Source organism: Ctenopharyngodon idella, chromosome 8 (assembly GCF_019924925.1).
Source record: "Ctenopharyngodon idella isolate HZGC_01 chromosome 8, HZGC01, whole genome shotgun sequence".
In the NCBI taxonomy this organism is placed as follows: Eukaryota; Metazoa; Chordata; class Actinopteri; order Cypriniformes; family Xenocyprididae; genus Ctenopharyngodon; species Ctenopharyngodon idella.
In genome coordinates, this window is record NC_067227.1 from 14,760,579 (window position 1) to 14,783,920 (window position 23,342).

Consider the following 23,342-nt stretch of genomic DNA (forward strand, 5'->3'; position numbering starts at 1 on the left):
AAAACCTAAAAACAGTTATTTTAAATTGCAATAATATTTCACCCAAAACATCCTCCTGAGGTGACAGTGGTTGTTAAAAAAAAAGGAACTTATAGGACAAAAACACTTAAAATCTAATAAAAATCCTGGAATAGCTGAATTTGTATTGCTGGATCCTCACACAGCTCAACCAGAAGGAAAAAATAATGTTTTTAAGGTACATTAAAATTCAAAAATGCATAATGTCAATACTAAAGAGTCAATTTTATTCAAAACAGAGATATACAGGGCATATTACAAACATAATGACCTTCATTAAAATGTAATGGATGTCAAAGACAATCAAAACGTCATTCAGATTTTACTTGTGAAGACACAATCAATGTGGGTAATGTTTCAATGCATCTTACTGTCCACAGATAATCCTTCCCCACAGTAAACCCTAATGAAGGATTCAGTGAGAGTACCATATAAAAGAAACACAGGAAACACAAGTAATAAGCTCATGAATATCTATCACATATCACCGTCCTCATGGCGAATAAGTAGTCAGCATTGTAAGAGGAGGGTTTGTTAGGAATTCACATCATGAAAATCATGTTTGACCGTGACAGAGCCTACACCGAATCTGTACAGGCCCAGAGATTTCTGCAGGATTAGAACTGCATGTTTGTAAATATTTCAGTTACATTAGATCCATTCCGCAGATTTACCCCTCAAAATAAATCAGAAAATGCAGAAAGAAAGTCTGATTCTGATTTCTGTCTGATTTATATTCAGAAACTAATGGCACTCTTATAAAAGAGATATGTATGAATACAGGACTTACACATATGTACAACTCACTTATGTCATATCACAGTACAGTTATTAGACTTAAATAGTTTTTATTTTGCATACTCTTTATTTTTCAAAAGAAAACTGTGGAAATTCATTTTCATTACAACAGAATAATTCAAGGAAACAGAATAAATCAAATAAAAACTTCACAGAAAGATTTCTCACATTATAAACATTTAAGAAAAACACTCTTTACTGGAATTCGTAGGCACTTCCTCTGTGAAAGGCGCGTTATATTTTAAAACACTGCTATGGCCATTCGTGTGTGTGTGCTTAGATCATACCGGTGCTATTTAATACTTCAGAAGCATGTGTAATGTGAAGATGTGTAAGTCCAATCATATATGGTGTACTATCACTCTATGGTTCTTGCATTTTCATATGAGAAAAACATTACATGAATGGGTTATAGACACAAAAATAGTAAATGTCCCCTAATTGAGAGACACTGCATAAACAATTCTTTTCAAATATTAAATAACAATCAGATAAGAAGTGCACCTGGTGTTTAAATGTTCATTTGGGAGAAAAGGTCTTGCTAAAATAAAGTACCTTCTGCATTTGTTCTTGGAAGAGATCATGAACACACAGACATCCAATCATAAACTACAAACAATAGCTGATTAAGCTATAATGTTGAGGAAAAATAACAGTTATGATACTGAATAAGAAGATCTTTCAAGCAGTATCAAAGTCTTGTTGGAACATAATGACGACGATAATTTAAAAGATATATGGTCACACATTAAAAATACACTGACCTGTCTTGGTACCAATAAATACAATTACAGACACTGTATGGCTATGTGTGTCACACACTGGCTTTAGGGAATTTAACATGAGTTCTGGGTTATTTACATCACAAACGTCTGACGCATACTAGTAAATATCATGAAATGACAGAACTATGTGGCACTTTTCATGAATAGGGTAAAATTAGGTGTTTAGTTACAAAAAAGCATAAAAGCCACATGTTTGTTTGTTCTAAGAATTATTAAATAAAGTATTATCTAACATGAAAATAGCCTAGCATGAAAAATAGCTAGTTTTAAACACCAAATGCCTGTATGACCTGTCCCACCTCAGAGGTCTTTAACTTTTTTTTTTTTCATTTTAGTAAAAAACTGAATGTATTAGTTTTTATATTAATAATTAGTATTTATTTGGGTCAATGACATGATGGGTCTTTTTTTGTCCAAAGGCCTTAATAATAATAAAAAACAAAGATATGACATCCAAAGTATGTAAGGTAGTACAACTAGATCTCTTTTATTGAATCCAAAAGGTTTTAATTATATTTTGCTACATATTAAGGTATTTTAAAATGTCAAAAGGTCATTCGGTTTAAACGTCCAAAGGCCAATACAGCGACTTCATTTGTGATTAAAACATCTTAAAATGTAATAAATGTATGTGTCTAGAAGTCGTTGCTTTGTTATGAGAAAGAATGTCCAGAAAAAATGAATTTCATTGATGTCATTTGGAGTAACCAATATAAAGGGACAATTTTGGATCAAGTCATGCGGTCAATATCATGTGACAGGATGTGACATCATTCAGACACCTGCAAAGGACCACGTGGTCGTGAAGCAAAGTAACTAACTCTCTCTTAACTATTTGAAAAATTAATGTTTTCACTTGCTCATACGCATGTCCCGAAACATCAGGTCATTCGGTACAACCGCTATAAAACATGGAAAATGTTGTAATATTTTAAAAAACTTGTACTAAATATAAATGTTTGATTGTCCTTTTGCTAGCTAGCTAGATATCAGCCTGTTAGCATTGTTTGATATCGTCATTCGGTATAACCAAAAGTGTCATTCGGTAAAACCGAAATTTTGGTTAAACCAAATTACTTTTTTGTAATTCAAATTTTGTCCATCTTATAAAAAAATGACAAAAGCAGTGTTAATTGATTTTAAAAACCAAATAATCTCATTGTTAACACCTTAAAAACCTTATTCGTCAATGACCCATTAACAGAATGTAATCATTCATGTTAATCACCAAAAACATATTTATCTGTATCTCATAGTTTGCCTGCAACCCTGTTATCACATGATTTTTCCTTATTATAAAAAAGTTACATTCCTTACATGCATATATATATATATATATATATATATATATATAAAAATTTTGTCATCTAACGTTGATGATCATTGCTAGTCTTGGTAACAGGGTTGCAAAAACGGCAAACTTCACATACAAATATTTAGAAAATACAGCTATAATATTCAGATTGACCTCCTGAGGTTGACCAACAACATTTTGTGGTTTATCACTTTTCACTGACCTCCTGTTGAAAAAAGCAGAATTTTTTCAGTTCCCGTTTGAACCCTATTTGGTTAAAAAGTGCCACTTTACAATGCTACTAGATAAAAATGAGAAAAACGTCACAATGATGAGGAAGAACTCCAGAGAAATTCGACAGTATTGTATTGTTCTTCCAGGTCTAATTAAAAGCAATAGCGGGAACTGTAGTGCCAGATGGACAGGAATTAATAAAAGCTGCTACTTCACTTTTTTGCTAAAGTTGAGACACTCCAGACTTGTACTTGATGATTCCTCTCTTTAAAGGATGGCCAGACAGTGGTCCAAATGTAGCACAGATCTAATGTGTTATCCAAACAAGCAGAGCAAGCAGGAGAGTCTCCTGTCTGTGAGAGTAAGTTGTTGAATTCAGAGTCCTCAGCAGGCCACATTATTAGCAAATGATGAAAAAGTCATACGCTCCTTCGTCACAACAACGGGCCTTGTGTCTTCATCCAATGTTTGTAATAGAGAGATCATCAGCAGGAACAAATGACATCAGAGAACTTTGTGTTGTGTGTTAACTATTCTACTATTAGCTGCAAGTGTTTGTAGCCATTTCACCATTGGAAGTTCTTTTAAAATGCGATACAGAACAGCGCATCTTCTACAGGAATTGCTACGCTGTTGTCCTCATCAGAAGCCATTATACTGCTGACAAATCTATGCGGTTGGCTGAGTTGGTGCTTTTGTCCCATGTGTTCATCTTTGTGGGAGACACACCCCCTTTGTTGCCGTTCATCTGTGGATTAAAACCAGATGTTTTGTGAAACATGTTTTGATTCTAATACCCTTGTGAAAAAGAACTGTGCTTAATTGTACTGAATGTGCACTTGTAGTGTACTTCAAATCTTAAAAGTATAATTTAAAAAAAAATGTGTTTGCAGATAATATAATATTAACAAATAAATAGCCACTTAAAGGGATAGTTCACCCAAAAATTATCCCATGATTCACTCACCCTCAAGCCATCCTAGGTGTATAGGACTATCCTCTTTCAGACGAACACAATCGGATATCCTTAGTCCTCCAAGGTTTATAATGGTAGTAAGGCGGGGGGGCAGATTTTGAAGCCCCAGAAAATGTACCCATCCATTATAAAAAATAATCCATACGGCTTCAGGGGGTTAATAAAGGCCTTTTGAAGCGAAGCAATGCATTTTTGTAAGAAAATATCCATATTTAAAACTTCATAAATTCAAATAACTAGCTTCTGACAGACGACCGTACGCAGAATGCGCAAGTCAGCTTGTGCCAAATGAGTAACCCACTGACGCAATGTATGATGCAGGATTTAGGAGAATCGTAAGCATAGACGCCTCTCATGGTTTAAATAAATCGGGCTATGCAACAAACTGAAGCTCCTCTTCTCTTATATTGACATCCTCCAACATTTCTCTTTAAAAATTTTCGTTTTAGACTTATAATTCATGACCGGTGTTTTGTTTTGCTCTATCCTCTGCGCTTCTGTGTTCATCATTACGTCATGCGTCGGGTCAGGGGTTACTCTTCCACCACAAATCGATGCGTACGACTGTCTGCTGGAAACTAGTAATTATAGTTAATAAAGTTTTAAATATGGAGATTTTCCTTACAAGAAACCCCTGGAGCCGTGTGGAGTACTTTTACGATGGATGCACTTTTTTTTTTTTGCTTCAAACCATTATAAACCTTGGAGAACTAGGGATATTTTTAAATATACAGTATCTCACAGAAGTGAGTACACCCCTCACATTTTTGTAAATATTTGATTATATCTTTTCACGTGACAACACTGAAGAAATGACACTTTGCTTCAATGTAAAGTAGTGAGTGTACAGCTTGTAAATTTGCTGTCCCCTCCAAATAACTCAACACACAGCCATTAATGTCTAAACCGCTGGCCACAAAAGTGAGTACACCCATAAGTGAAAATGTCCAAATTGGGCCCAAAGTGTCAATATTTTGTGTGGCCACCATTATTTTCCAGCACTGCCTTAACCCTCTTGGGCATGGAGTTCACCAGAGCTTCACAGGTTGCCACTGGAGTCCTCTTCCACTCCTCCATGACGACATCACGGAGCTGGTGGATGTTAGAGACCTTGCGCTTCTCCACCTTCTGTTTGAGGATGCCCCACAGATGCTCAATAGGGTTTAGGTACCCTCAGCTTCTTTAGCAAGGCAGTGGTCGTCTTGGAGGTGTGTTTGGGGTCATTATCATGTTGGAATACTGCCCTGCGGCCATGCTTGACTGTAGGCAAGACACACTTGTCTTTGTACTCCTCACCTGGTTGCCGCCACACACACTTGACACCATCTGAACCAAATAAGTTTATTTTGGTCTCATCAGACCACAGGACATGGTTCCAGTAATCCATGTCCTTAGTCTGCTTGTCTTCAGCAAACTGTTTGCGGGCGTTTTCTTGTGCATCATCTTTAGAAGAGGCTTCCTTCTGGGACGACAGCCATTCAGACCAATTTGATGCAGTGTGCGGCGTATGGTCTGAGCACTGACAGGCTGACCCCCCACCCCTTTAACCTCTGCAGCAATTCTGGCAGCACTCATACATCTATTTCCCAAACACAACCTCTGGATATGCTCCCCATTCACACCTGAGACCTTGTAACACTAACGAGTGACATGACACCGGGGAGAGAAAATGGCTAATTGTATAGAATATTTAAATAAAATATTTACAAAAATGTGAGGGGTGTACTCACTTCTGTGAGATACTGTATCTCCGATTGTGTTCGTCTGAAAGAAGATAGTCATATACACCTAGGATTGCTTGAGGGTGAGTAAATCATGAGATCATTTTCATTTTTGGATAAACTAACCCTTTAAGTGTTGTTACGCACTCATGGTGTCTAGGGCTTATTGAGAACATAACAAAAGTTTAAAAAAAAAGTGGTTTTAAATAAATTAAATGAACGAATGAATGAGAAATCACCTTTTCCTCTATCCCAGCTCTTTTCACCTTTTCAGTTAATAATTCTCACAAAGGTTCACACAATTCTCCTCCATTTAACACAAAGAGAGTACAATTTCATTTCATTTTTTTTTTTAAAGTGCACTTTGTAATAATGTCAAATTAAACGTTTTTAAAGTACATATTAAATCATGTTTTAACAATATTTTGACATGCTGTAAAGAAATACACTTATTTTGATTTGCTGGCTAACATACTAAAGCACGTGTAAAGTATTTGATTATAATTTTAACTGTAGTGTTATTCGATATTACAATTAAAGTTAATTTTTTAAATGTTCTAAATTGCAACTTCATTACAAACGTGCAATTACAAATATATATACATGGCATACAAATTTCAGTAGGAACGACATAAAAGTATATTTGGTAACACTTAACAATAAGGTTCATTAGTTAAACATTAGTTAATGTATTAACTAACATGAACTAACCATAAGCAATACATTTGTTACTGTATTTACTAATCTTTGTTAACATAGTTAATTAAAATACAGTTGTTCATCATTTGTTCGTGTTAGTTCACAGTGCATTAACTAATGTTAACAAGATTTTAATAATGTATTAGTAAATGTTGAAATTAACATTAACAAAGATTAATAAATGCTGTAGAAGTGCAGTTCATTATTAGTTCATGTTAACTAATATAGTTAACTAATGAACCTTATTGTAAAGTGTTACCGTAAATTTAATGCTTGTCATTACATTGAGCAGTTCACTTTAATCCATATTTTAAAGTCAATAGAAGTAATTATAAAATTACAAAAATGTACCTAAGTCCTACTGAAGTGGGCCAAAAAGCACTGTTACAGGTAAGTTCAAATAACTGCATTTAATATATTTAAACTATAAATCATTTTAATTTAATTTGTAAACATGGAAATAAGTGTCCGAAAACATTTAATTCAGTGTGCACTTAAGTATATTCTTTTAAAGAACATTATTTCTGTAATAAGTGCTCTTTTTGAAAGTACTATCAAAAAGGTAATTGTAAAATCACTGGTCATGAAAAATACAAATGTAAAAATGAAAACAACTGGAATTACTCACAATGTCTGAGTTGAAAGGTTTGACGTTGATGTTGCGGATTGAGCTGCTGGTTAAAGTCCACACTTTGGTTTTGTGTTTGAAAGCAGCTCTGACCTGTAGAGCAGTAATAAGACATGAAATCTGTTAACAAACATCATGTTTGACACTTAGTTTTTATATCTCAAATAGAGATTGTGAATGAGTTTGAAAGTGTCTCTAAAGGCCAATTCACACTGTGCCATTTTGTCGGGTTTTGTTGGATCAATGTGTTATGTCGGAGCTTGTTTTTGCTGGATAAACATGCTAAATTGGCACTTGTCGGGTCGTAGAACTGACGTACTGTAATCTGGTCTGTGGTGGTTGGCGTCTGTCAGTGCAGTGCGAATTGGCTTAAAATGTGCATTCACATAATGCAGTATCAAATCATCACCACTAGACGGCGATCACACTTCAACTCCATAAAACATGCATCATTTACACCAGTTTGCTGCGGGAACGTCAGACATTTTCCCCTGACATAAAGCACAGACTTCAGACACAGCTGCACAAACACACTCTTACCTCAGAGTTTAACAGACAGTGAAACAGGAATATGAAGAACCCCTTCAGGAAACCAAAAAACAAAAAAAACAACAGATAACACTAAATATTGTGAAAGCGCTCCAATTCACATCTGCAAAAGTTCTTACAAGTCAGTCCAGGTCCAAAGTCATTTCAAACATTGTTATGCCTCATATTTTTTTAAAGCTGACATTGTTTGGCGAACACACTGTTGACTTTGGAAGCTGTTATGTAAGTGAAAATCAATCAGTTTGAGTAAGACCTGTGGTCATTAGTGCAGCGCTGTTGTGTTACACAGTAGTGATGTCTGACCTGTAGTGAGTTAAACACTGCAAACATGTACTGGAAAAGCAGGGAGTGGTCGTTCACTGCCAGAACTCCGAAGATCCATGATATGCCCAGGATGGGCAAGAGTACCGCCACCGCTTTGGTCGTCAACCTACAAAGACACACACACACCTATGAAAAAAGTAAATGCAAGATGGCCGATATTACATTCATGATAGCAGATCAACTTACTTCACAGAGTTGGCGTCTCCGTGAACCTTATAGTTCTCAGCACTGATCCTGGATATGATTCGCGTCACAGCTACCAAAATGCCAATGTTCACCTGGATGGAAGAGATTACAACATTATAGATGTTCCTTTCATGCTCACCTAGTGTAGTGCATTTAACACACCTCATTAACAGCTACTTACCATTATAACAAACAGAGCAGGGGCTACAAAAGCCCAAATCGCCCCATTATTCAGAGACAGCCAGCAACTAGTACAGAGAAAGACAAGTCAACAGATTAGTCAACTTTTCTCTTCAAACTGGACATCTGCTGACCATGTCATGACCCACAGTGTTGTTATGGTAACTTACTTGCCAGTCTCTCCATAGCTGTTGAGTGACAAGGTCATAGACACCACACAAATGACCAGAGGGCATCCTGAGAAAAGACATGTGCATTTTCAGAGGGAAATTTCAATAGTAACATAAATTCAAGCAGTGCCCTGACATGCTATACTTAATCTAAAAGTACTTTAAACTACATTTTTCTAATTCATGTACAATTATTCACACTTTTAATAACTCATTTGTCACACTGCAGGATGTTTTTAATGATTGGCAAAAAGCCAAATGGTGGTTAAAAATGGTACAAATATACTGTACATACATATTAATAAATACATATGGTTTATAATTTATTAAATAATGTTAATGTAAATTTTTATATATAGTATTTCCCATTAAATTATAAAACTTGAAATGTTGAAAATGCATTACCGCTCAAACTTTTTTTTTTTTTTAAGAAATTAATACTTTTATTCAGCAAGGATGCAATAAATTGATCAAAAGTGACAGAATGTTAAACTGTTACAAAAATGTATTTCAATTTTCTGAAGATTTCTGAAGGATCATGTGACACTGAAGACACTGATACTGAAAATTCAGTGTTACCATCACAAGAATAAATCACTTGTATTTAAGTAAGCAATAAGGTACGAGAGGCTGTGCTGTATCGTGAATTCATCACGGCTGAAGGGTGTTGTTAGGCACGACAAGAAGCCCTTCAGTCGTGACCTATTCACGATACAGCACTAGCCTCGAGTACCTTATTGCTTTTATAAAACGGTTACCACACAATACAAATATTAAAGCCAGAAATATGTAACAATGCAACTTTCATGAAGTAAACTCTTACTAAAAGCCTTCCTTCTGCTGGAAAATATAGTCCCTGACCATGAACAGCAACAGAAGTTACATTATTACGCCATTAGATGGCGGCAAAGACTCTTTAAGAGTGTGTCAGTCAGTAGCAAAGACTTTAACATTGAAAAGACTGAATTGTTGTGAACACTGAACAAGACGCAACTGACAAATGCTTTGACTAGTGCTGTCAGTCACGGAAAACCCCTTAACTGTTGAAAGGACAAGATAATACATTGGACATTTAAACAGATTTTTTATTATGAACATAGGACTGACCTGAAGGAAAATGATAAATCTGAATGCAGGTAATAAACTCGCTCAATCGTTCTCTTTCTCACAATACTCTTCTACATAATACAGTAAGCTTCAATGAACAATATCAATTGAGAACATACAGTTTACGTTGCTAAGAGTGGTTGCTAAGGGTGCTGTGCAGTGATACACAGAACCGTTGGGTGAAGCGGTCATAGCCGTGTTTTATTGTGAATAAAACACAGCTACTGACCAATCAGAATCAAGGACAGGAACTAACCGTTTTATAAATAGAAATATGTTATTTTAAATTGCAATTATATTTCACAATATTACAGTTTTTTTTTACTGTATTTTGATCAAATAAATGCAGCCTTTGAGTATATAGCTTCTTGGCAGAGTTGCCAAATCCTCTCTCTCTCACCATATGTTTTTGTTATATATGAATGACGTGCTAAAAGACAAATGTTTGCGGGGAAAAACCTGGAACATTATTGGATCTAAAAATACCTTGTTATAAAACTCAGCATAGAAGTTTTCAGATTATGTCGTAGGAACTAAAATAAGAACTGTTGGACTGTGGCCGGTTGTTTCGTGCCACCATAAATAAAGAACCGAATAGCTGTGCCAAAGGCTTTTAGAAAGGGAGTAGACTTCAGTCTAAAATAATGACTTAAGTCTAACAAAGCCAGTTTTCTTCATCCACATTGAGCCAATCTCATGTGTCACATGGGATTACAAATAAACATGCCTTTTTATTTAAAACATTTTCATATGTAATAATGAAAAACACCTTCAGTTATCAGTGCCAACTTTGAATGTACTAATAAAAGTGTATATTGATTTACTTCAAGGCCCCTTGTAGCTCTGGTAATGTCATTGTATGTGAAAAAAGGCAGATTATAAACTGTTCTCAAAAGAGCGAGTGAGAAAATAAGATAAAACACATGATGTCTATTAGCACATCTGCACATTTGAGAGCAGCTTAATTAATAACAGTGACGGCATCATTAGCGATGACCCACTGAAGACTTAGCTAAGATTTAATGTCCTTTTATCTATACTGACAGCTCAGACAGACTGTAACACACAAATGTCTTTTTTTCCTCCCTTTTTCAAAAACACTGCCACATCAGTCATGGCTGAGGGAGGAGGCTGATCTCTCTCAGCGCTAATGCCTGCCGTGGGACAACCTCATTTGACATTTGGGTTTGTGTATTACACTGAATCAGGTCGTTTAAGGCAAATGAAATAGATCTGATGTTTTCTTCTCAGCGTGTGTGATTCTGTACGTTGGATCAAGCATGTCTGTGTGTAATGAAGTGTGCAGTTTATATGAATGTGTGTGTATACACAGAGATGAATTCATTAAACAGCACCACTGTATCTGTGGTATTTTTAGTTCAAAATCTGGTGTCTTACTCACAAATTACCCATAATACAGTTTATGTGCTAAACCACATTTAAATCACACCTTAAATCTTAGCTGTTTTTTATGGCTTTTAACCAGTTACTGTTTATATTATGTGATTTATTGCTGTTATGGTATGTTAGTATCTTATTCTTTTTTTTTAATGTTAAGTTATGGAAAGCACATTGGTTAACATGTTGTTTTAATTGTGCTATATAAATAAAGTTTGATACATTGACACTGACATTGACAAATGAAGTCTGGGTCTCATTCAGTAGTAATTGTGTTGTATTTGTATGCACAAGGGAACTTTCATTCATGCATATGCACATGAATTTGTTCTTAGCCTCATTGTAATGTTATTGAATTTGGAGTATTCTAAATAAGCAATTTGTATAAAACAAGCCCAAATCATCTCCATATAATGGCTTTCCGCACAACCTTTCCTTTACAGCCTTTCGTCACTCTCAGCAGCGAACATATGATTCTCTCTAAAGACGCATTCTCATTCCTCAGGAAATACCACATGTGCCATCCTCAAAAGCAGTTCAAACACACTAGATAACACAGATTACAGACCTCTCATTACCCAGCTGTACATATGCTTGTGCATTTTTATACAGAGAAACCTTGCAGCTCATACTGTAACCAAAGTCCCTTTAAGACAAGTCATTTCACTCGGCGGCCATCTTTGAAACGCCTCTCAGGCATGCAAGTGCAGCTCCTGTCTCTTTGAATGGGGAAACATCAAATTCTCCAAAACTGTTCGCCAAGTTTACAATTAAATTTCATATTTGAAATCACCAATGAAATCTGACAACAACTGTCTCATAAATTTTGGTTCTAAAGGCTCGAATCATGACAAAAAAAACCTGCATTTTTTAGGCTGGACCGAGCTAATGTGCATAAGCAGTCCTAAGCGTGCATGTCAGAAAGCTGACTGTTTCTATAGGAACCGGAGCTTCTAATGGTAGCTGCAGTGATGCGGCGACTTTACCAATCGGCGATTGGCTCTTTTATTTAGAAGGCGGGTCTTCATAGTAATAAGAGTGCACCATCTTTCTGTATCTATAGTCTTTGCTATAACACACCTTTTACTCTTTTACTGTATATGATGAAATATTTATGTGTAAAATTAATGTAAATGATGAATTTTATCAAATGTTATTGGTGAATCATCATTTGTTCATGAAAAAGTTTGTACGCAAATTTCATGCACAAATCCTTGCGTATGCATGATTAGTGAATGAGGCAGCGTCTTTTCAGCTCAAATGGCTCACTTATATGTAAACTCTGCTCTGTCTGGTACTATTAAAACTATGCTTTTGCATCCACAGAAAGCAGGTGGTAAATGAAATTTCTCTTAAAAGATACACTTGTGTATATTTTCTACTTATCATGTCAGTAAATGATTGAGAAGAGTTTAAACTGGAGATAAATTCAAATGCGTTGTAGAGGCAAGGGCATTTTCAGCACTTTTAAGAGGTGATTCTGGTGTGTGGATTACAGTGGAATACAGTGTCATGTGGCAATTTTTTTATGATTTGCTGCATTCTGTACCTGCAAGATGTTGTACTCACCCCATCCGATGGCATAGTAATAAAAGTGTTTGCTGCCCTCCGAGCTGAACACCTTGATCACCATGCTGTAGAGATGCAGTCCTTCCACCAGCATCCAGGCGAACGCACAGAGGAAGAAGAAATGCAGCAACACGGCCATGATCTTACATGGGAGCTGGGAGACGGAGAACAGTATCATTCACTGTGGCCTTTAGGATCAGGACAAGTGTCTAGACAACATGCACTGCACAGAAAACTGATCTATTTTGTGAATCAGTGCTAATGTAATAGATGCTATTAAAATAAACACGTGGGCGACAGTGTCATTGAGCTAAGCGGGTGTTCAGCCAAGTCCTCAAACAGAGGAAGCACAATTAAATTAACTGAGTATCAAATGAATCTGTCCATAATGCCAGAGGCATGTTAGGAGATTAGTGCAGTCATCGGCTCTTTCCACCTTATTGGATTTCTTTATGTAATGACAACATGTTTCTGATACTAATGATGATACGATAATCACCATAGACAACAAACACAATTATACACAATCTCTTCTTGTAAATAAGATGCTGATGTCATTTGAACATTTCATAAGCGTCTGGGGGCAGTCGTGGCCCAATGGTTAGAAAGTCAATCTGGTAACCCGACGGTTGTGGGTTTGAGTCTCAATACCTGCAGGAAATTACTTGACTACTCACTACTCCTAATGTGTGTGCGCTAACTTGGATGGGTTAATGCAAAGCACAAATTCTGAGTATGGGTTACCATACTTGGCCTACACATGTCACTTCAACTTTTCACTTTTTTTTTTCAACAATATATGTTGTGGAAAATTATTATTCTTTGCAAACTCCCATTTTTTTTTTTTTTAGTTATTGTCTCTGCTAATGTAGTACAGAACTGAGGCATGCAGTGGCATACAGCAAACTTCAAAAAGTGTGGTGCAGGATGACTTAAAATATTTAAATCAATATATTATTAAAATAATCATGTCGTTCCAAACCCGTAAGACCTTCTTTCATCTTAAGAACACAAATTAAGATATGTTTGATAAAATCCAAGGTTTTTATCCCCCAGTCTCGTACGCAGTTGACGTAGTGAACACAGTTCAGCGCTTCCGTGTTCTACGTCTGAATGCTGTCTCAGTATTGGCCGCCGCTGTTCACTTGAGCACTACGACGTATGCGTGTGATGCTGACGCGGGAACCAGCCAATACTGAGCTGCCGTTCGGACGTAGAACACAGAAGCGCTGAACTGTGTTCATTGCGTCAACAGCGTAGGAGAATGACAGTGTAGAGAAGAATTTTTATTTTTTTTTTGCACACAAAAAGTATTTTCGTCGCTTCATAACATTAAGGTTGAACCACTGTAGTCACGTTGACTATTTTAACAATGTTTTTACTACTTTTCTGGACCTTGAATGACGGTAATTACGCTGCTTTCTGTGGGGGATAAAAATAACCTTGGATTTCATCAAAAATATCTTAATTTGTGTTCTGAAGATAAACAAAGGTCTCACGGGTTTGGAACGACATGAGGGTGAGTAATTAATGACAGAAATTTCATTTTTGGGTGAACTAACCCTTTAATATATCAATACTACCAGTATCTGTATCTTATAACTGTTTGAAAACAAGCATCTTTGTCATAATTACAGCAGAAATACTAAATATATCGTGTTGGACAATGGGGGGCCTTTGAGCCAAAAAGTCTGAGAACCACTGCTTTGATGAAATAGAATTGTGCTGAAATTGAGATGGACTCACAGTGCTGGGACTGAAGCGGAAACTGATGAGCAGAAGGATCTGAGCAACCAAGATGGCAAATGCCAAGTTGGCATGAATATGGTAACGCTGGTTACGGATGGTGCTAACGGACCTGTATACACAGAAAAAAAAGGTATGAATTTGAAATAGTAATGGTGGAGAAACACTAAAGGCTTTTAGTGTTTAATTCAATGAAATCACAAGTTATCATATTAAAAAAATCTAAAAGGAACAGGTTTAATCATGTAGATAAACCTTTTTTTGATTATATTTAAAAAAAAAGATTATAATCATGCAAGTTCACAAATCAATATGGGCTACTTACGACAACACGGCAAAGGTCACCAGTGTAATTGCCAGGCAGAAAATAGAGATAGAGCAGCCGATGTAACTAATTGCGGACAGCGCCACCTTGTGGGCCTTTGAGAGCTGTGGTGGAGACAAATGTGACAGCACAGGCAATGAGATAATAATATCTGAATTTGGCTTGAGTGTAAAACACGGTACTGAAGGGGGTTAAATGAGTTAAAAACCCCAGATGTTACTGCATATAAGAAACAGTGAATACCACAGCAACAATTCACTGATTGTAAAGTCAAAGGTTACCAATGACCAGCTGTACTTGGATTGACGTTTGCATAATATTAAATGACTTGAAAGTTTCAACATCATTTCATCAGAACAAACCTGCCTGAGGCTGACATCAATCCAATCAATCAAATCATTTCTTGGAACAAAATGTTTTTCTTAAAGAGCACTAACTATTTGCAGACAAGGTAGACCAAAGGTTGAGAAAAGATGAACAGTAACAGGCTTGCTTTATATATCAAATATACATTTATAAGTATCTATATATTCAGCACATTAACCCTGAATATTTCTCTTATATACAACTTGTAATACAACACCATTCAAAAGTTTTGAGTCAGTAATATTTTACTTAAAATTAATACTTTTATTCAGCAAGGATGCATTAAATTTACCAAAACTGATAGTAAAGACATTTATAATGCTTATTTAACAAAATATTTCTATTTCAAATAAATGCTGTTCTTTTGAACTTTATATTCATCATAGAATCTTGAAAAAAAAATGTATCATGATTTCCACAATAATATTTATCAGCACAACTGTTTTCAACATTGTTATTAATAAGAATAAGACATTCTTGAGCACCAAATCAGCATTTGATTTATGAAAGACCATGTGTTACTTTAAATTGTAATAATATTTCACAATATTACTGTTTTTACTGTATTTTTGATCAAATAAATGCAGCATTGGTGAGCATAAGAAAAAAAACATTACTGACCCCAAACTTTTAAACATAAGTGTAGTGTACATGTGACATCTGGGGCCGTATTCACAAAACATTTTATCTTACCACTAAGAGTTCTCCTAAATAGCAGTAAAAGTTCTTAGCTAAGAGTTTTCTCTTAAAACCTATTCACAAAACTGCTGATACAAACTTTTACTAAGGAATAGATAGAAGTCTTAAGCTACGAGTAAGGGCGGGGTTGACCTCGTTGCTATGGATGATGTTAACACACTTACTAACTATGCCTACAGTGATTGGCTGAAGGGGGAGGAGTCTCTGTCAGCGATTTAATCATAGAAATATTGTAGAACGAGATATCATGTTTCCATATTCAAATAAAGGTTTTAAAATACAAATGTTGCCATATTCAAAGAAAGATTTTTTTAATAAAATATTGAAATACAGATTTTAAAATGTAGGCTAAGTGTCACTAATTAAACTAGTATATGTTCAGCTAATTGTCAGCCTCTTACATGTCTGTGTCTCGAGAGATTGCAGAATTCAAGTGATAAATGATGCTTTATAAACACAGGTTTTGGAGGAGCACGTTCAAACGGTCTATCTAATCAGCTCGAGTGAAGGTATATATACACAGACGAGAGCCGTCTCACCTTGCCTCGACAGTTTTCTGCATCCCTCTGCCACCCCGTTCCTCACTCTCAGCTGGGATACAGGGCGAACTCTGGGTTTGGGCTAAATAAATTCCAAGCTCGGAGTTTGGGCTGAATAAATTCCAAATAAATTCCAAGATAGGAGCCCTCGATCCCCTTGGATAGCACGCCAAATACGCTTATTATATATGTATTTTTTTTACTCTATTCGATCATTTCTAATTGTGAACTTGTGAAAACAACTGCCACAGGAAATAGTACATTATTTATTTAGTTATTTATTAAAGATTTATTTTTGGCATTTTATTGTATTCAAATCTATAAATCAAAATATGAATTGCATTTATGAAGAAAAGGTCCAGCACCTAAGGCTCTATCGCTATTGCCTCATGGTGTACAGTGTTTTTAGGTGGATTAGGATTGTTTGTGATTTGGTCTTAGTGACTTAGGAGTCTTCTTGACTACTCCTAATGTTTCACAGATTTAGGAGCTAGTTTTAGCGCTAAAATGCTTTGTGAAATACTCTTAGAGCAAAAATTTAGGAGTCCTAAATTTAGGACTGACACGCCCATTATTTTTAAGAGTTTCTCCTAAATCTGTAAGTTAGGAGCTACTTTTAGCCTTAAGATGTTTTGAGAATACGGCCCCAGTTTGACTACTCACATCACAGTTTATTACTATAAAATATTACTACTAAAACTGAGACTAAACTAAAATTTAAACTAATTTATAGCATTTTTCGAAACTAATGGCTTATTCTTTTACTCTGTACTTCCACAAATTAAGATGTTATATTAACTGCTTCAAACCATCTAAATTTCGAAACGCTGAGCCTTGTTTGCTGGCATCACATGACTTGGTCTTGGTACGCACTTTTAAGCACTGATTGGAAGCAGAAGGTTCATAAATGTTTAAAAACTACAAAACAGAACTTGATTTTGCCCATCACAACTTAGATAGAGAGTGTAAAATGGTTATTAAAAACAAATTTACCAGTTTTTTGGCGCAAAAACCCTTGACTAACAGATTTTCATGATATGACCCCTTATAACCATCTGTTGATAAAGAGTGAACAGATTTATTCCCAAACATCCGTTAGGATATAGAGCTGTATTGTTACAGTTTCTCTGACCCAGTGCCAGTAATTGGCAGTCAGTGTTGCGTCTGCACGTCGGGCCCATTGGCAGTTGTTTTCCTCCATAATTCTATTTCCGTGCGTGGGTTCGATCGTACATTAACTCAGCTTCCTGCCTTGTGATTATCGCGGTCCCAGAATATCGAGGATCTGCAGAGCGGTGGAGAAAGCACGATTTCCTCCAGGCTTGAAGTACTGAGGTGAGCCGCTAATTGAGGCCCCGGCAGAGGCGGGCATTAGCATCAAAGCTCCAGAGGAGATAATTACATGACTGAGCGAGGACAGATTTTCTCAACAAACACATGCAGATGATAGACGCGGAAGAGCCAGGCTGCACCTGGGTGCCTCGGTTTGGCTCACGTACCATCAGAGAACAAACCTCGAAATGGCAATCTGCCTTCGTGTGAAGCAATATGTCTCTCATCTTCACAAACATGTCCCTACTTAGTGAGTACATCTTGCTGACAGCATCTTTAGCCTGACTTAAATTCGCTCTTCAGCTCTCTTTAAATAAATCAACAGGACAAGGGTTACCAAAATATCAAGCTGTGCTTGTCGTTCTGTATTTCAAAGGCAGATGTTATTTACAAGCTGTCTCTGACAGATGACAATCCATTTGTCCACCCAAACCCAACTCACAGTCCTGGACCCACACAGTCTTTGACTAGTGGCCTCCCCTGAGACACTTTCACACACAACGATGAGTTTCGAATGAACTAGAAACAAAATCCTGCACGTCACCCTTGGAGAAGTGTCTCAACTGCGTCCAAACTGTCTTCTCTAGTTGAGCTCTGCTGCTGATTTACAGAGAATCTCAGCCAATCAAAACCTCAAGCCCTGCAAGCTGCTGGCTCGCAGCGGACAAGAAACACAGTCAGCATCGCATTCATCGGCGTGCCTTGGTGTTTTCAAAGATCCCTGCTGGGATATGACCTAAATGCTCAATCAAGGTATCTTGAGAAGTTCCACTAACATCAGGGCCCACTGCCAGTTTTGTACTGTATGTGCATATTTCTGGAAATCAGCTTAGATAAGACTTAGGTAGTCAGACATAGACGTCACAGATTTTGCTGGTACTGCTTGTGCTTATATCTGTAAAGCAGGATTCAGTAGTCTTGTTTGCAGTAAGGGTCTTTGCACACTGAGTCCAAAATTCTCATCCAAAATTTTCGCAAAATAAATACGACCTTACTTCGGTCAATCACGTTCACACACTGCCTCTGAAACTTTCGTCCGTCATAAAAAAATTCAGATCAGGTTCCATTTTCTGCATTTTTCGCATCCATAGCAAGCATTTTGAGAGGTGTTTTGACAATTCAGAGCCACCGTACAAGCAAACACCAAAATCCATGATGGTGTCTGACAAGTTGATCCACTTTGTCTCAAAGCACAAAGCACTATATGACAAACAAAGTGCAGAATACATATATACTGGAGGTCTTCTTTTTAATATGTGGCTTCAGTATTGCTAGCAAAGCATCATACTGAGCCACTGACATTCTGAAGTTAAATTTGAATCACTCGGAATAATCTCGTAGCTCCTTGATAAAGAGGTGGAAATCTCCTTCCTCTCTCCATGCAATCTTAGGACTGGATGGACCCAATATTTCCTCTTTCTTTTTCTCTTTTTAAGAAGAGAACAACAAAATCATCCTCACTTGAAGACTTCATTTTTTTTTTTTTTTTTCGCAACAGATTAGGCTAATTAATACGCATTGGACTAAGTGTGCAAAGTTTCTGTGTGTGACGAATTTTTAGGATGACGAATATGAAAAAACGCATACGAAAATTTCGGACTCAGTGTGCAAAGTCCTTAAGACCAAATTAGAAATAACAGCGGAGATGAAATGCATGCTTTCATCTAAAAGGGGCTGTTCAGACAGAATGCGTTCTTGCATTCAAAAAAAAAAGTACAGTAGAAGCCCAATGGAATGGAGGAAATTCAAAAGTATTGATATTTATTATTTATTTATATCTGTATTCATAGCATTTCTTCATAGCAGATTAATTGAAAAAGCAGTATGTCTAACCTGTTTCTACGGAAGACATAACGTCTTCCCCTACTTAAAGGGATAGTTCACCCAAAAATGAAAATTCTGTCATCATTTACTCCCCCCCAAGTTGTTCCAAACCTGTATAAATTTATTTGTTCTGCTGAACACAAAGGAAGATATTTGGAAGAATGTTTGTAACCAAACAGATCTGTTTGGTATTTATACCAATTCAAATTTATACAGGTTTGGAACAACTTGAAGGGGAGTAAATGATGACAGAATTTTTATTTTTGGGTGAACTATCCCTTTAAGACATATCGCCAAACTTTGTTTATGACAATGTGAGACACACATTCTCAAAAAATTTTGCAATAATAAATTGTATTTTAAAAAAACACATTATAATTTTATGTTAGTATGTAAAACACAAAAAGAGCTGTAAAGTTCTTGAATCATTTGAATCAACCTAATGTTTTTCCAAAGTAAGCAAGATGGATGGTAATTCATCTAGCGCAAATTAAAAATGGCAGCAGACACTGAGTGACATTGAGAGTGCCTCACCTCCATGGGAACCACTTGCATAAGGATGGCGAAGTTTGTCAGATGGTTACACAAGCAAATGGAGAAGGACAGGTTTCCATCAGCTCTCACACACCCCTCATTGGACCACACACCTTCCTTGGAGCTGAAACACACACACACAAATATTATATTATACAGGTTTAATTGAGCATAACAGTTGCTGGAGTTATTCATTGTTTATATTGAAACCATATGCATTCACACCCTCGTCCAGCGTTAATGGAATTACCAGAGAGTTATTAATCAAATCTGATCTAAACTAAATCAAAACTAACGTAAGATCCCATTAATCTCAGTTAGAGCAAATATTCCAGCTTCATCACTCCATTATAGATGCAGTCATTTATTAAATACCCACATGGGAGAAAGAGCGAACAAGCATGAGAAAGAATGAGAGAGAGAGAAGACTCACTCCAAATCAAACATGCTCTATTTCAAATTATTCACATTTTTCACATGATCCTAAAATTGGCTCCGTTACCTTGCCTTAAGTGATTTCTCGGGTATAGCTCTTATGGTATAAAATTGCTTTTAATCAACAACAGACTTTCGTGATTTCTAACATACTCGTTTGAATGATGAATTGGAAGAAAGACTGAAAGATTTAGACTGCAAGATCAATTACAATACTGACAATTCTATTAATGAAATAGTCAAAATGAAGATGTTTAAAATGCTGGATATCATGATGTGGATGTGCTAAATGTCATAAAGCTAACCTAGTGTATTTCTGACCCTTAAGTGGGTAAAGGATAACAGTGGGATATAAATACAAGACACTCATATTGATATATTAAAGCACTTCCTGACAAGCTTTAACAGGAAACGTGAAATGAGACACATTAAAATGACAGATAGAGAGAGATAGATGGAAGAGAGAGAATATACAGGAAGGACTGCATAAATATCTCTGGACAGTGAGACTGAAGATAAAAGTTGGGAAATCCTTAAAAGGTCTAAAAATGTCCTACATTGCGATCTTAATCATTTTAACAGAAAAGTATGTAAAAATACCACAGTAAAGCTGTTAACTAAGTTATAAAAATGAGAATTTTACATTAAAGTACCGTAAAAAGTTAGTAAAAATACAAAAAATTTTATAATTCACAATAAAAAACAGTAAGTGGACATTCTCAGAGGTCCATGCGTGACACAATAACATTTGATTTCATATTTTATTTAAATAGTTACTATTTAAATTAATTAATGTTTTTTGGGGGTTATTATGGTTGTTATCAGTATATATTTAAAGTACACAGCATATTTTAATAGTTAATAGTAAGTTATAAAACATACAAGCACTAAAACGGCATTTCAAAATGCCAGTCACTATATATATATTTTTTTTTCCTATTAATGTATATATTTCCCTTGGATTTATTCTTCCATGTTTTTAAGGCCAATATGAATATTTGGTTACATTCTTGCAAATAACAAACAAATAATTGTTAAATATGAAACATTTGTGTGCATAGAGTAGCACCTGAAGCTGTGAGACCCACCTGTAGTCTAGGAAAGCGCAGTACAGGAACACTTTATTACTTTGGTTTAAGGCCAGGAGCTGCTGTTCTTTACTCTGAAAGATAGGAAACCAGCACAATTAAGAATGAAACATCACAGCTGTTATGTCCTATCACAGTATATTCCTTCTTAAGGTGGTTACATTAGTGCCGAGCAAAATTTCGCAGAGCAGTGGTAAATGTGACTGCACCTTCAGTGTCATTCAGTCCAAAAGGTTCACTCCGTCACACCAGAGGTTTGAGACAAGTGTTGCAGTATCAGTGGTGATCAACATACAACCACAGTCTCTCACATCAAGAGATTAGAGGCCAATATTGCTAAATATTTCAGAATGTGCACACATACATGCACAATCCCTTCAAATAAATACATACGCTCAGAAACAAGAACGCTTTGCATCTCCTCTCAAAAGTCAGTCTCACAGAATATCCATGATTACATGGAGGACACTATAAGGAATCAGAACGGAGTAAAGAACAGACCCATATTCCAGACAGGAATGGAAAAGAGCTGGTAGAGAGGATGAAGGATGTTCGGAAATGACTTGGAAACTACCTCTAGTATATCAACCAGTCAAAGTGGTGATTATTTAAGAGAGGAAATAAACAAGAGAATTAGAAGGACATTCAAAATGTGATCCAGTTGTGGCTGCGTTTGACAGCAGATAAAAAGCATTGAGGAACACTCAGGGTGACAAGTTAAATGATAGCTGATGCTTCCCATTACTGATAGGTCTCTTAACAGTCACAACAAATTATTTGGTCAGAATGAACAGTTTGTAGCATTTTCCAAATCCTTCCTTATCCGCACATGGCTTTGAAGTGAGGTTAACCGAGCCCGTTTATATGTTTAAAAAGATGGTCTAACTAATGAAATGGTGGTTTAAATGAAAGTGGCTCAGTTTTTGTTGTTTTGCTGCCCGAAGGGAAACAAAACAGATCATTAACATCTAAATGAAAGAGCAGTGTGACTGAGTGATTGCATGGGTGTTTGGGAGACACAAACCTGGTGATTCATTTTTCTTTTTCATTTTTTTTTTAAGGGCCGTTTACACAACACCATTTTCAACTAAAAACGTTTCGGTGTCCTGAAAAACAAACCTTTTTTCAAAGTGCAAGTTTTTGAAAGCGAGTTCATCATCGCCTACAAAAACGCAAATTTGTGAAAACTGTGGTGTCAAGCACATGCATATTACGTTTGTAGTCTATAGTTGTCGTCTGTATGTGAAAAATGCAAAGGAAAAACTTCCATTTTTAGTACAACATTGTCATGTAAACGTACCCTAATTTTGCATTAATTGAATGGCTGGAATAAATGGTGTAAAGGACGTCAATGAGTTTCAGAGAGGGAAATGTTTGTGATTGAAATATAATTAATTTTGCGCACACTTTCCACTATTTTTTGTTAACCCTCTGGGGTCTGAGGATTTTTAGGGCCATGGAGAGGTTTGGACATGCCCTGACATTTGTGCTTTTTTCAGTTGTTCATAAACATATTAATGTAAAAAGTGTCATTACACTGTATTCAGCAGGAACTAGGCTACCATAATATGTGAGCAACACATATGTACATGTTTGTTGTTTTTGAAGGAATAACGTTTATGCGTGGTTATTGAAAAAAAAAAAAAAACTTAAGTCACTGAAATAAGGCCACAAAACTAATATTATATATGTGTTCACAAGACTTCTGGGTATTGGAGGTTGTAGACTAGAGTTTTTGCTTCAAAATGATGTAAATATTATCCTGCCTTCTCGTTCATATAAAACAATATATTGATTCAAATTTTGTAAGACACTTTT

At 36.1% G+C, this 23,342-nt stretch overlaps 1 protein-coding gene across 2 annotated transcripts in view; it reads right to left on the reverse strand.

The window, feature by feature from the left end:
• Positions 1-224: 224 nt before the first annotated feature.
• The window catches only part of adgrd1 (adhesion G protein-coupled receptor D1), a 62,797-nt gene continuing 39,679 nt past the window's right edge, over positions 225-23,342 (reverse strand). For both annotated transcript variants that reach the window (XM_051904068.1, XM_051904067.1), the window contains 12 exons: positions 21,525-21,598; positions 20,002-20,125; positions 14,708-14,811; positions 14,383-14,494; positions 12,637-12,790; positions 8,563-8,629; positions 8,394-8,460; positions 8,213-8,304; positions 8,006-8,132; positions 7,694-7,735; positions 7,154-7,246; positions 225-3,877 (listed from right to left, as the gene is read on the reverse strand). In XM_051904068.1, the coding sequence (XP_051760028.1) occupies positions 3,782-3,877; positions 7,154-7,246; positions 7,694-7,735; positions 8,006-8,132; positions 8,213-8,304; positions 8,394-8,460; positions 8,563-8,629; positions 12,637-12,790; positions 14,383-14,494; positions 14,708-14,811; positions 20,002-20,125; positions 21,525-21,598 (1,152 nt within the window). In that variant the 3' untranslated portion in view covers positions 225-3,781. The remainder of the gene's footprint in view (positions 3,878-7,153; positions 7,247-7,693; positions 7,736-8,005; positions 8,133-8,212; positions 8,305-8,393; positions 8,461-8,562; positions 8,630-12,636; positions 12,791-14,382; positions 14,495-14,707; positions 14,812-20,001; positions 20,126-21,524; positions 21,599-23,342) is intronic.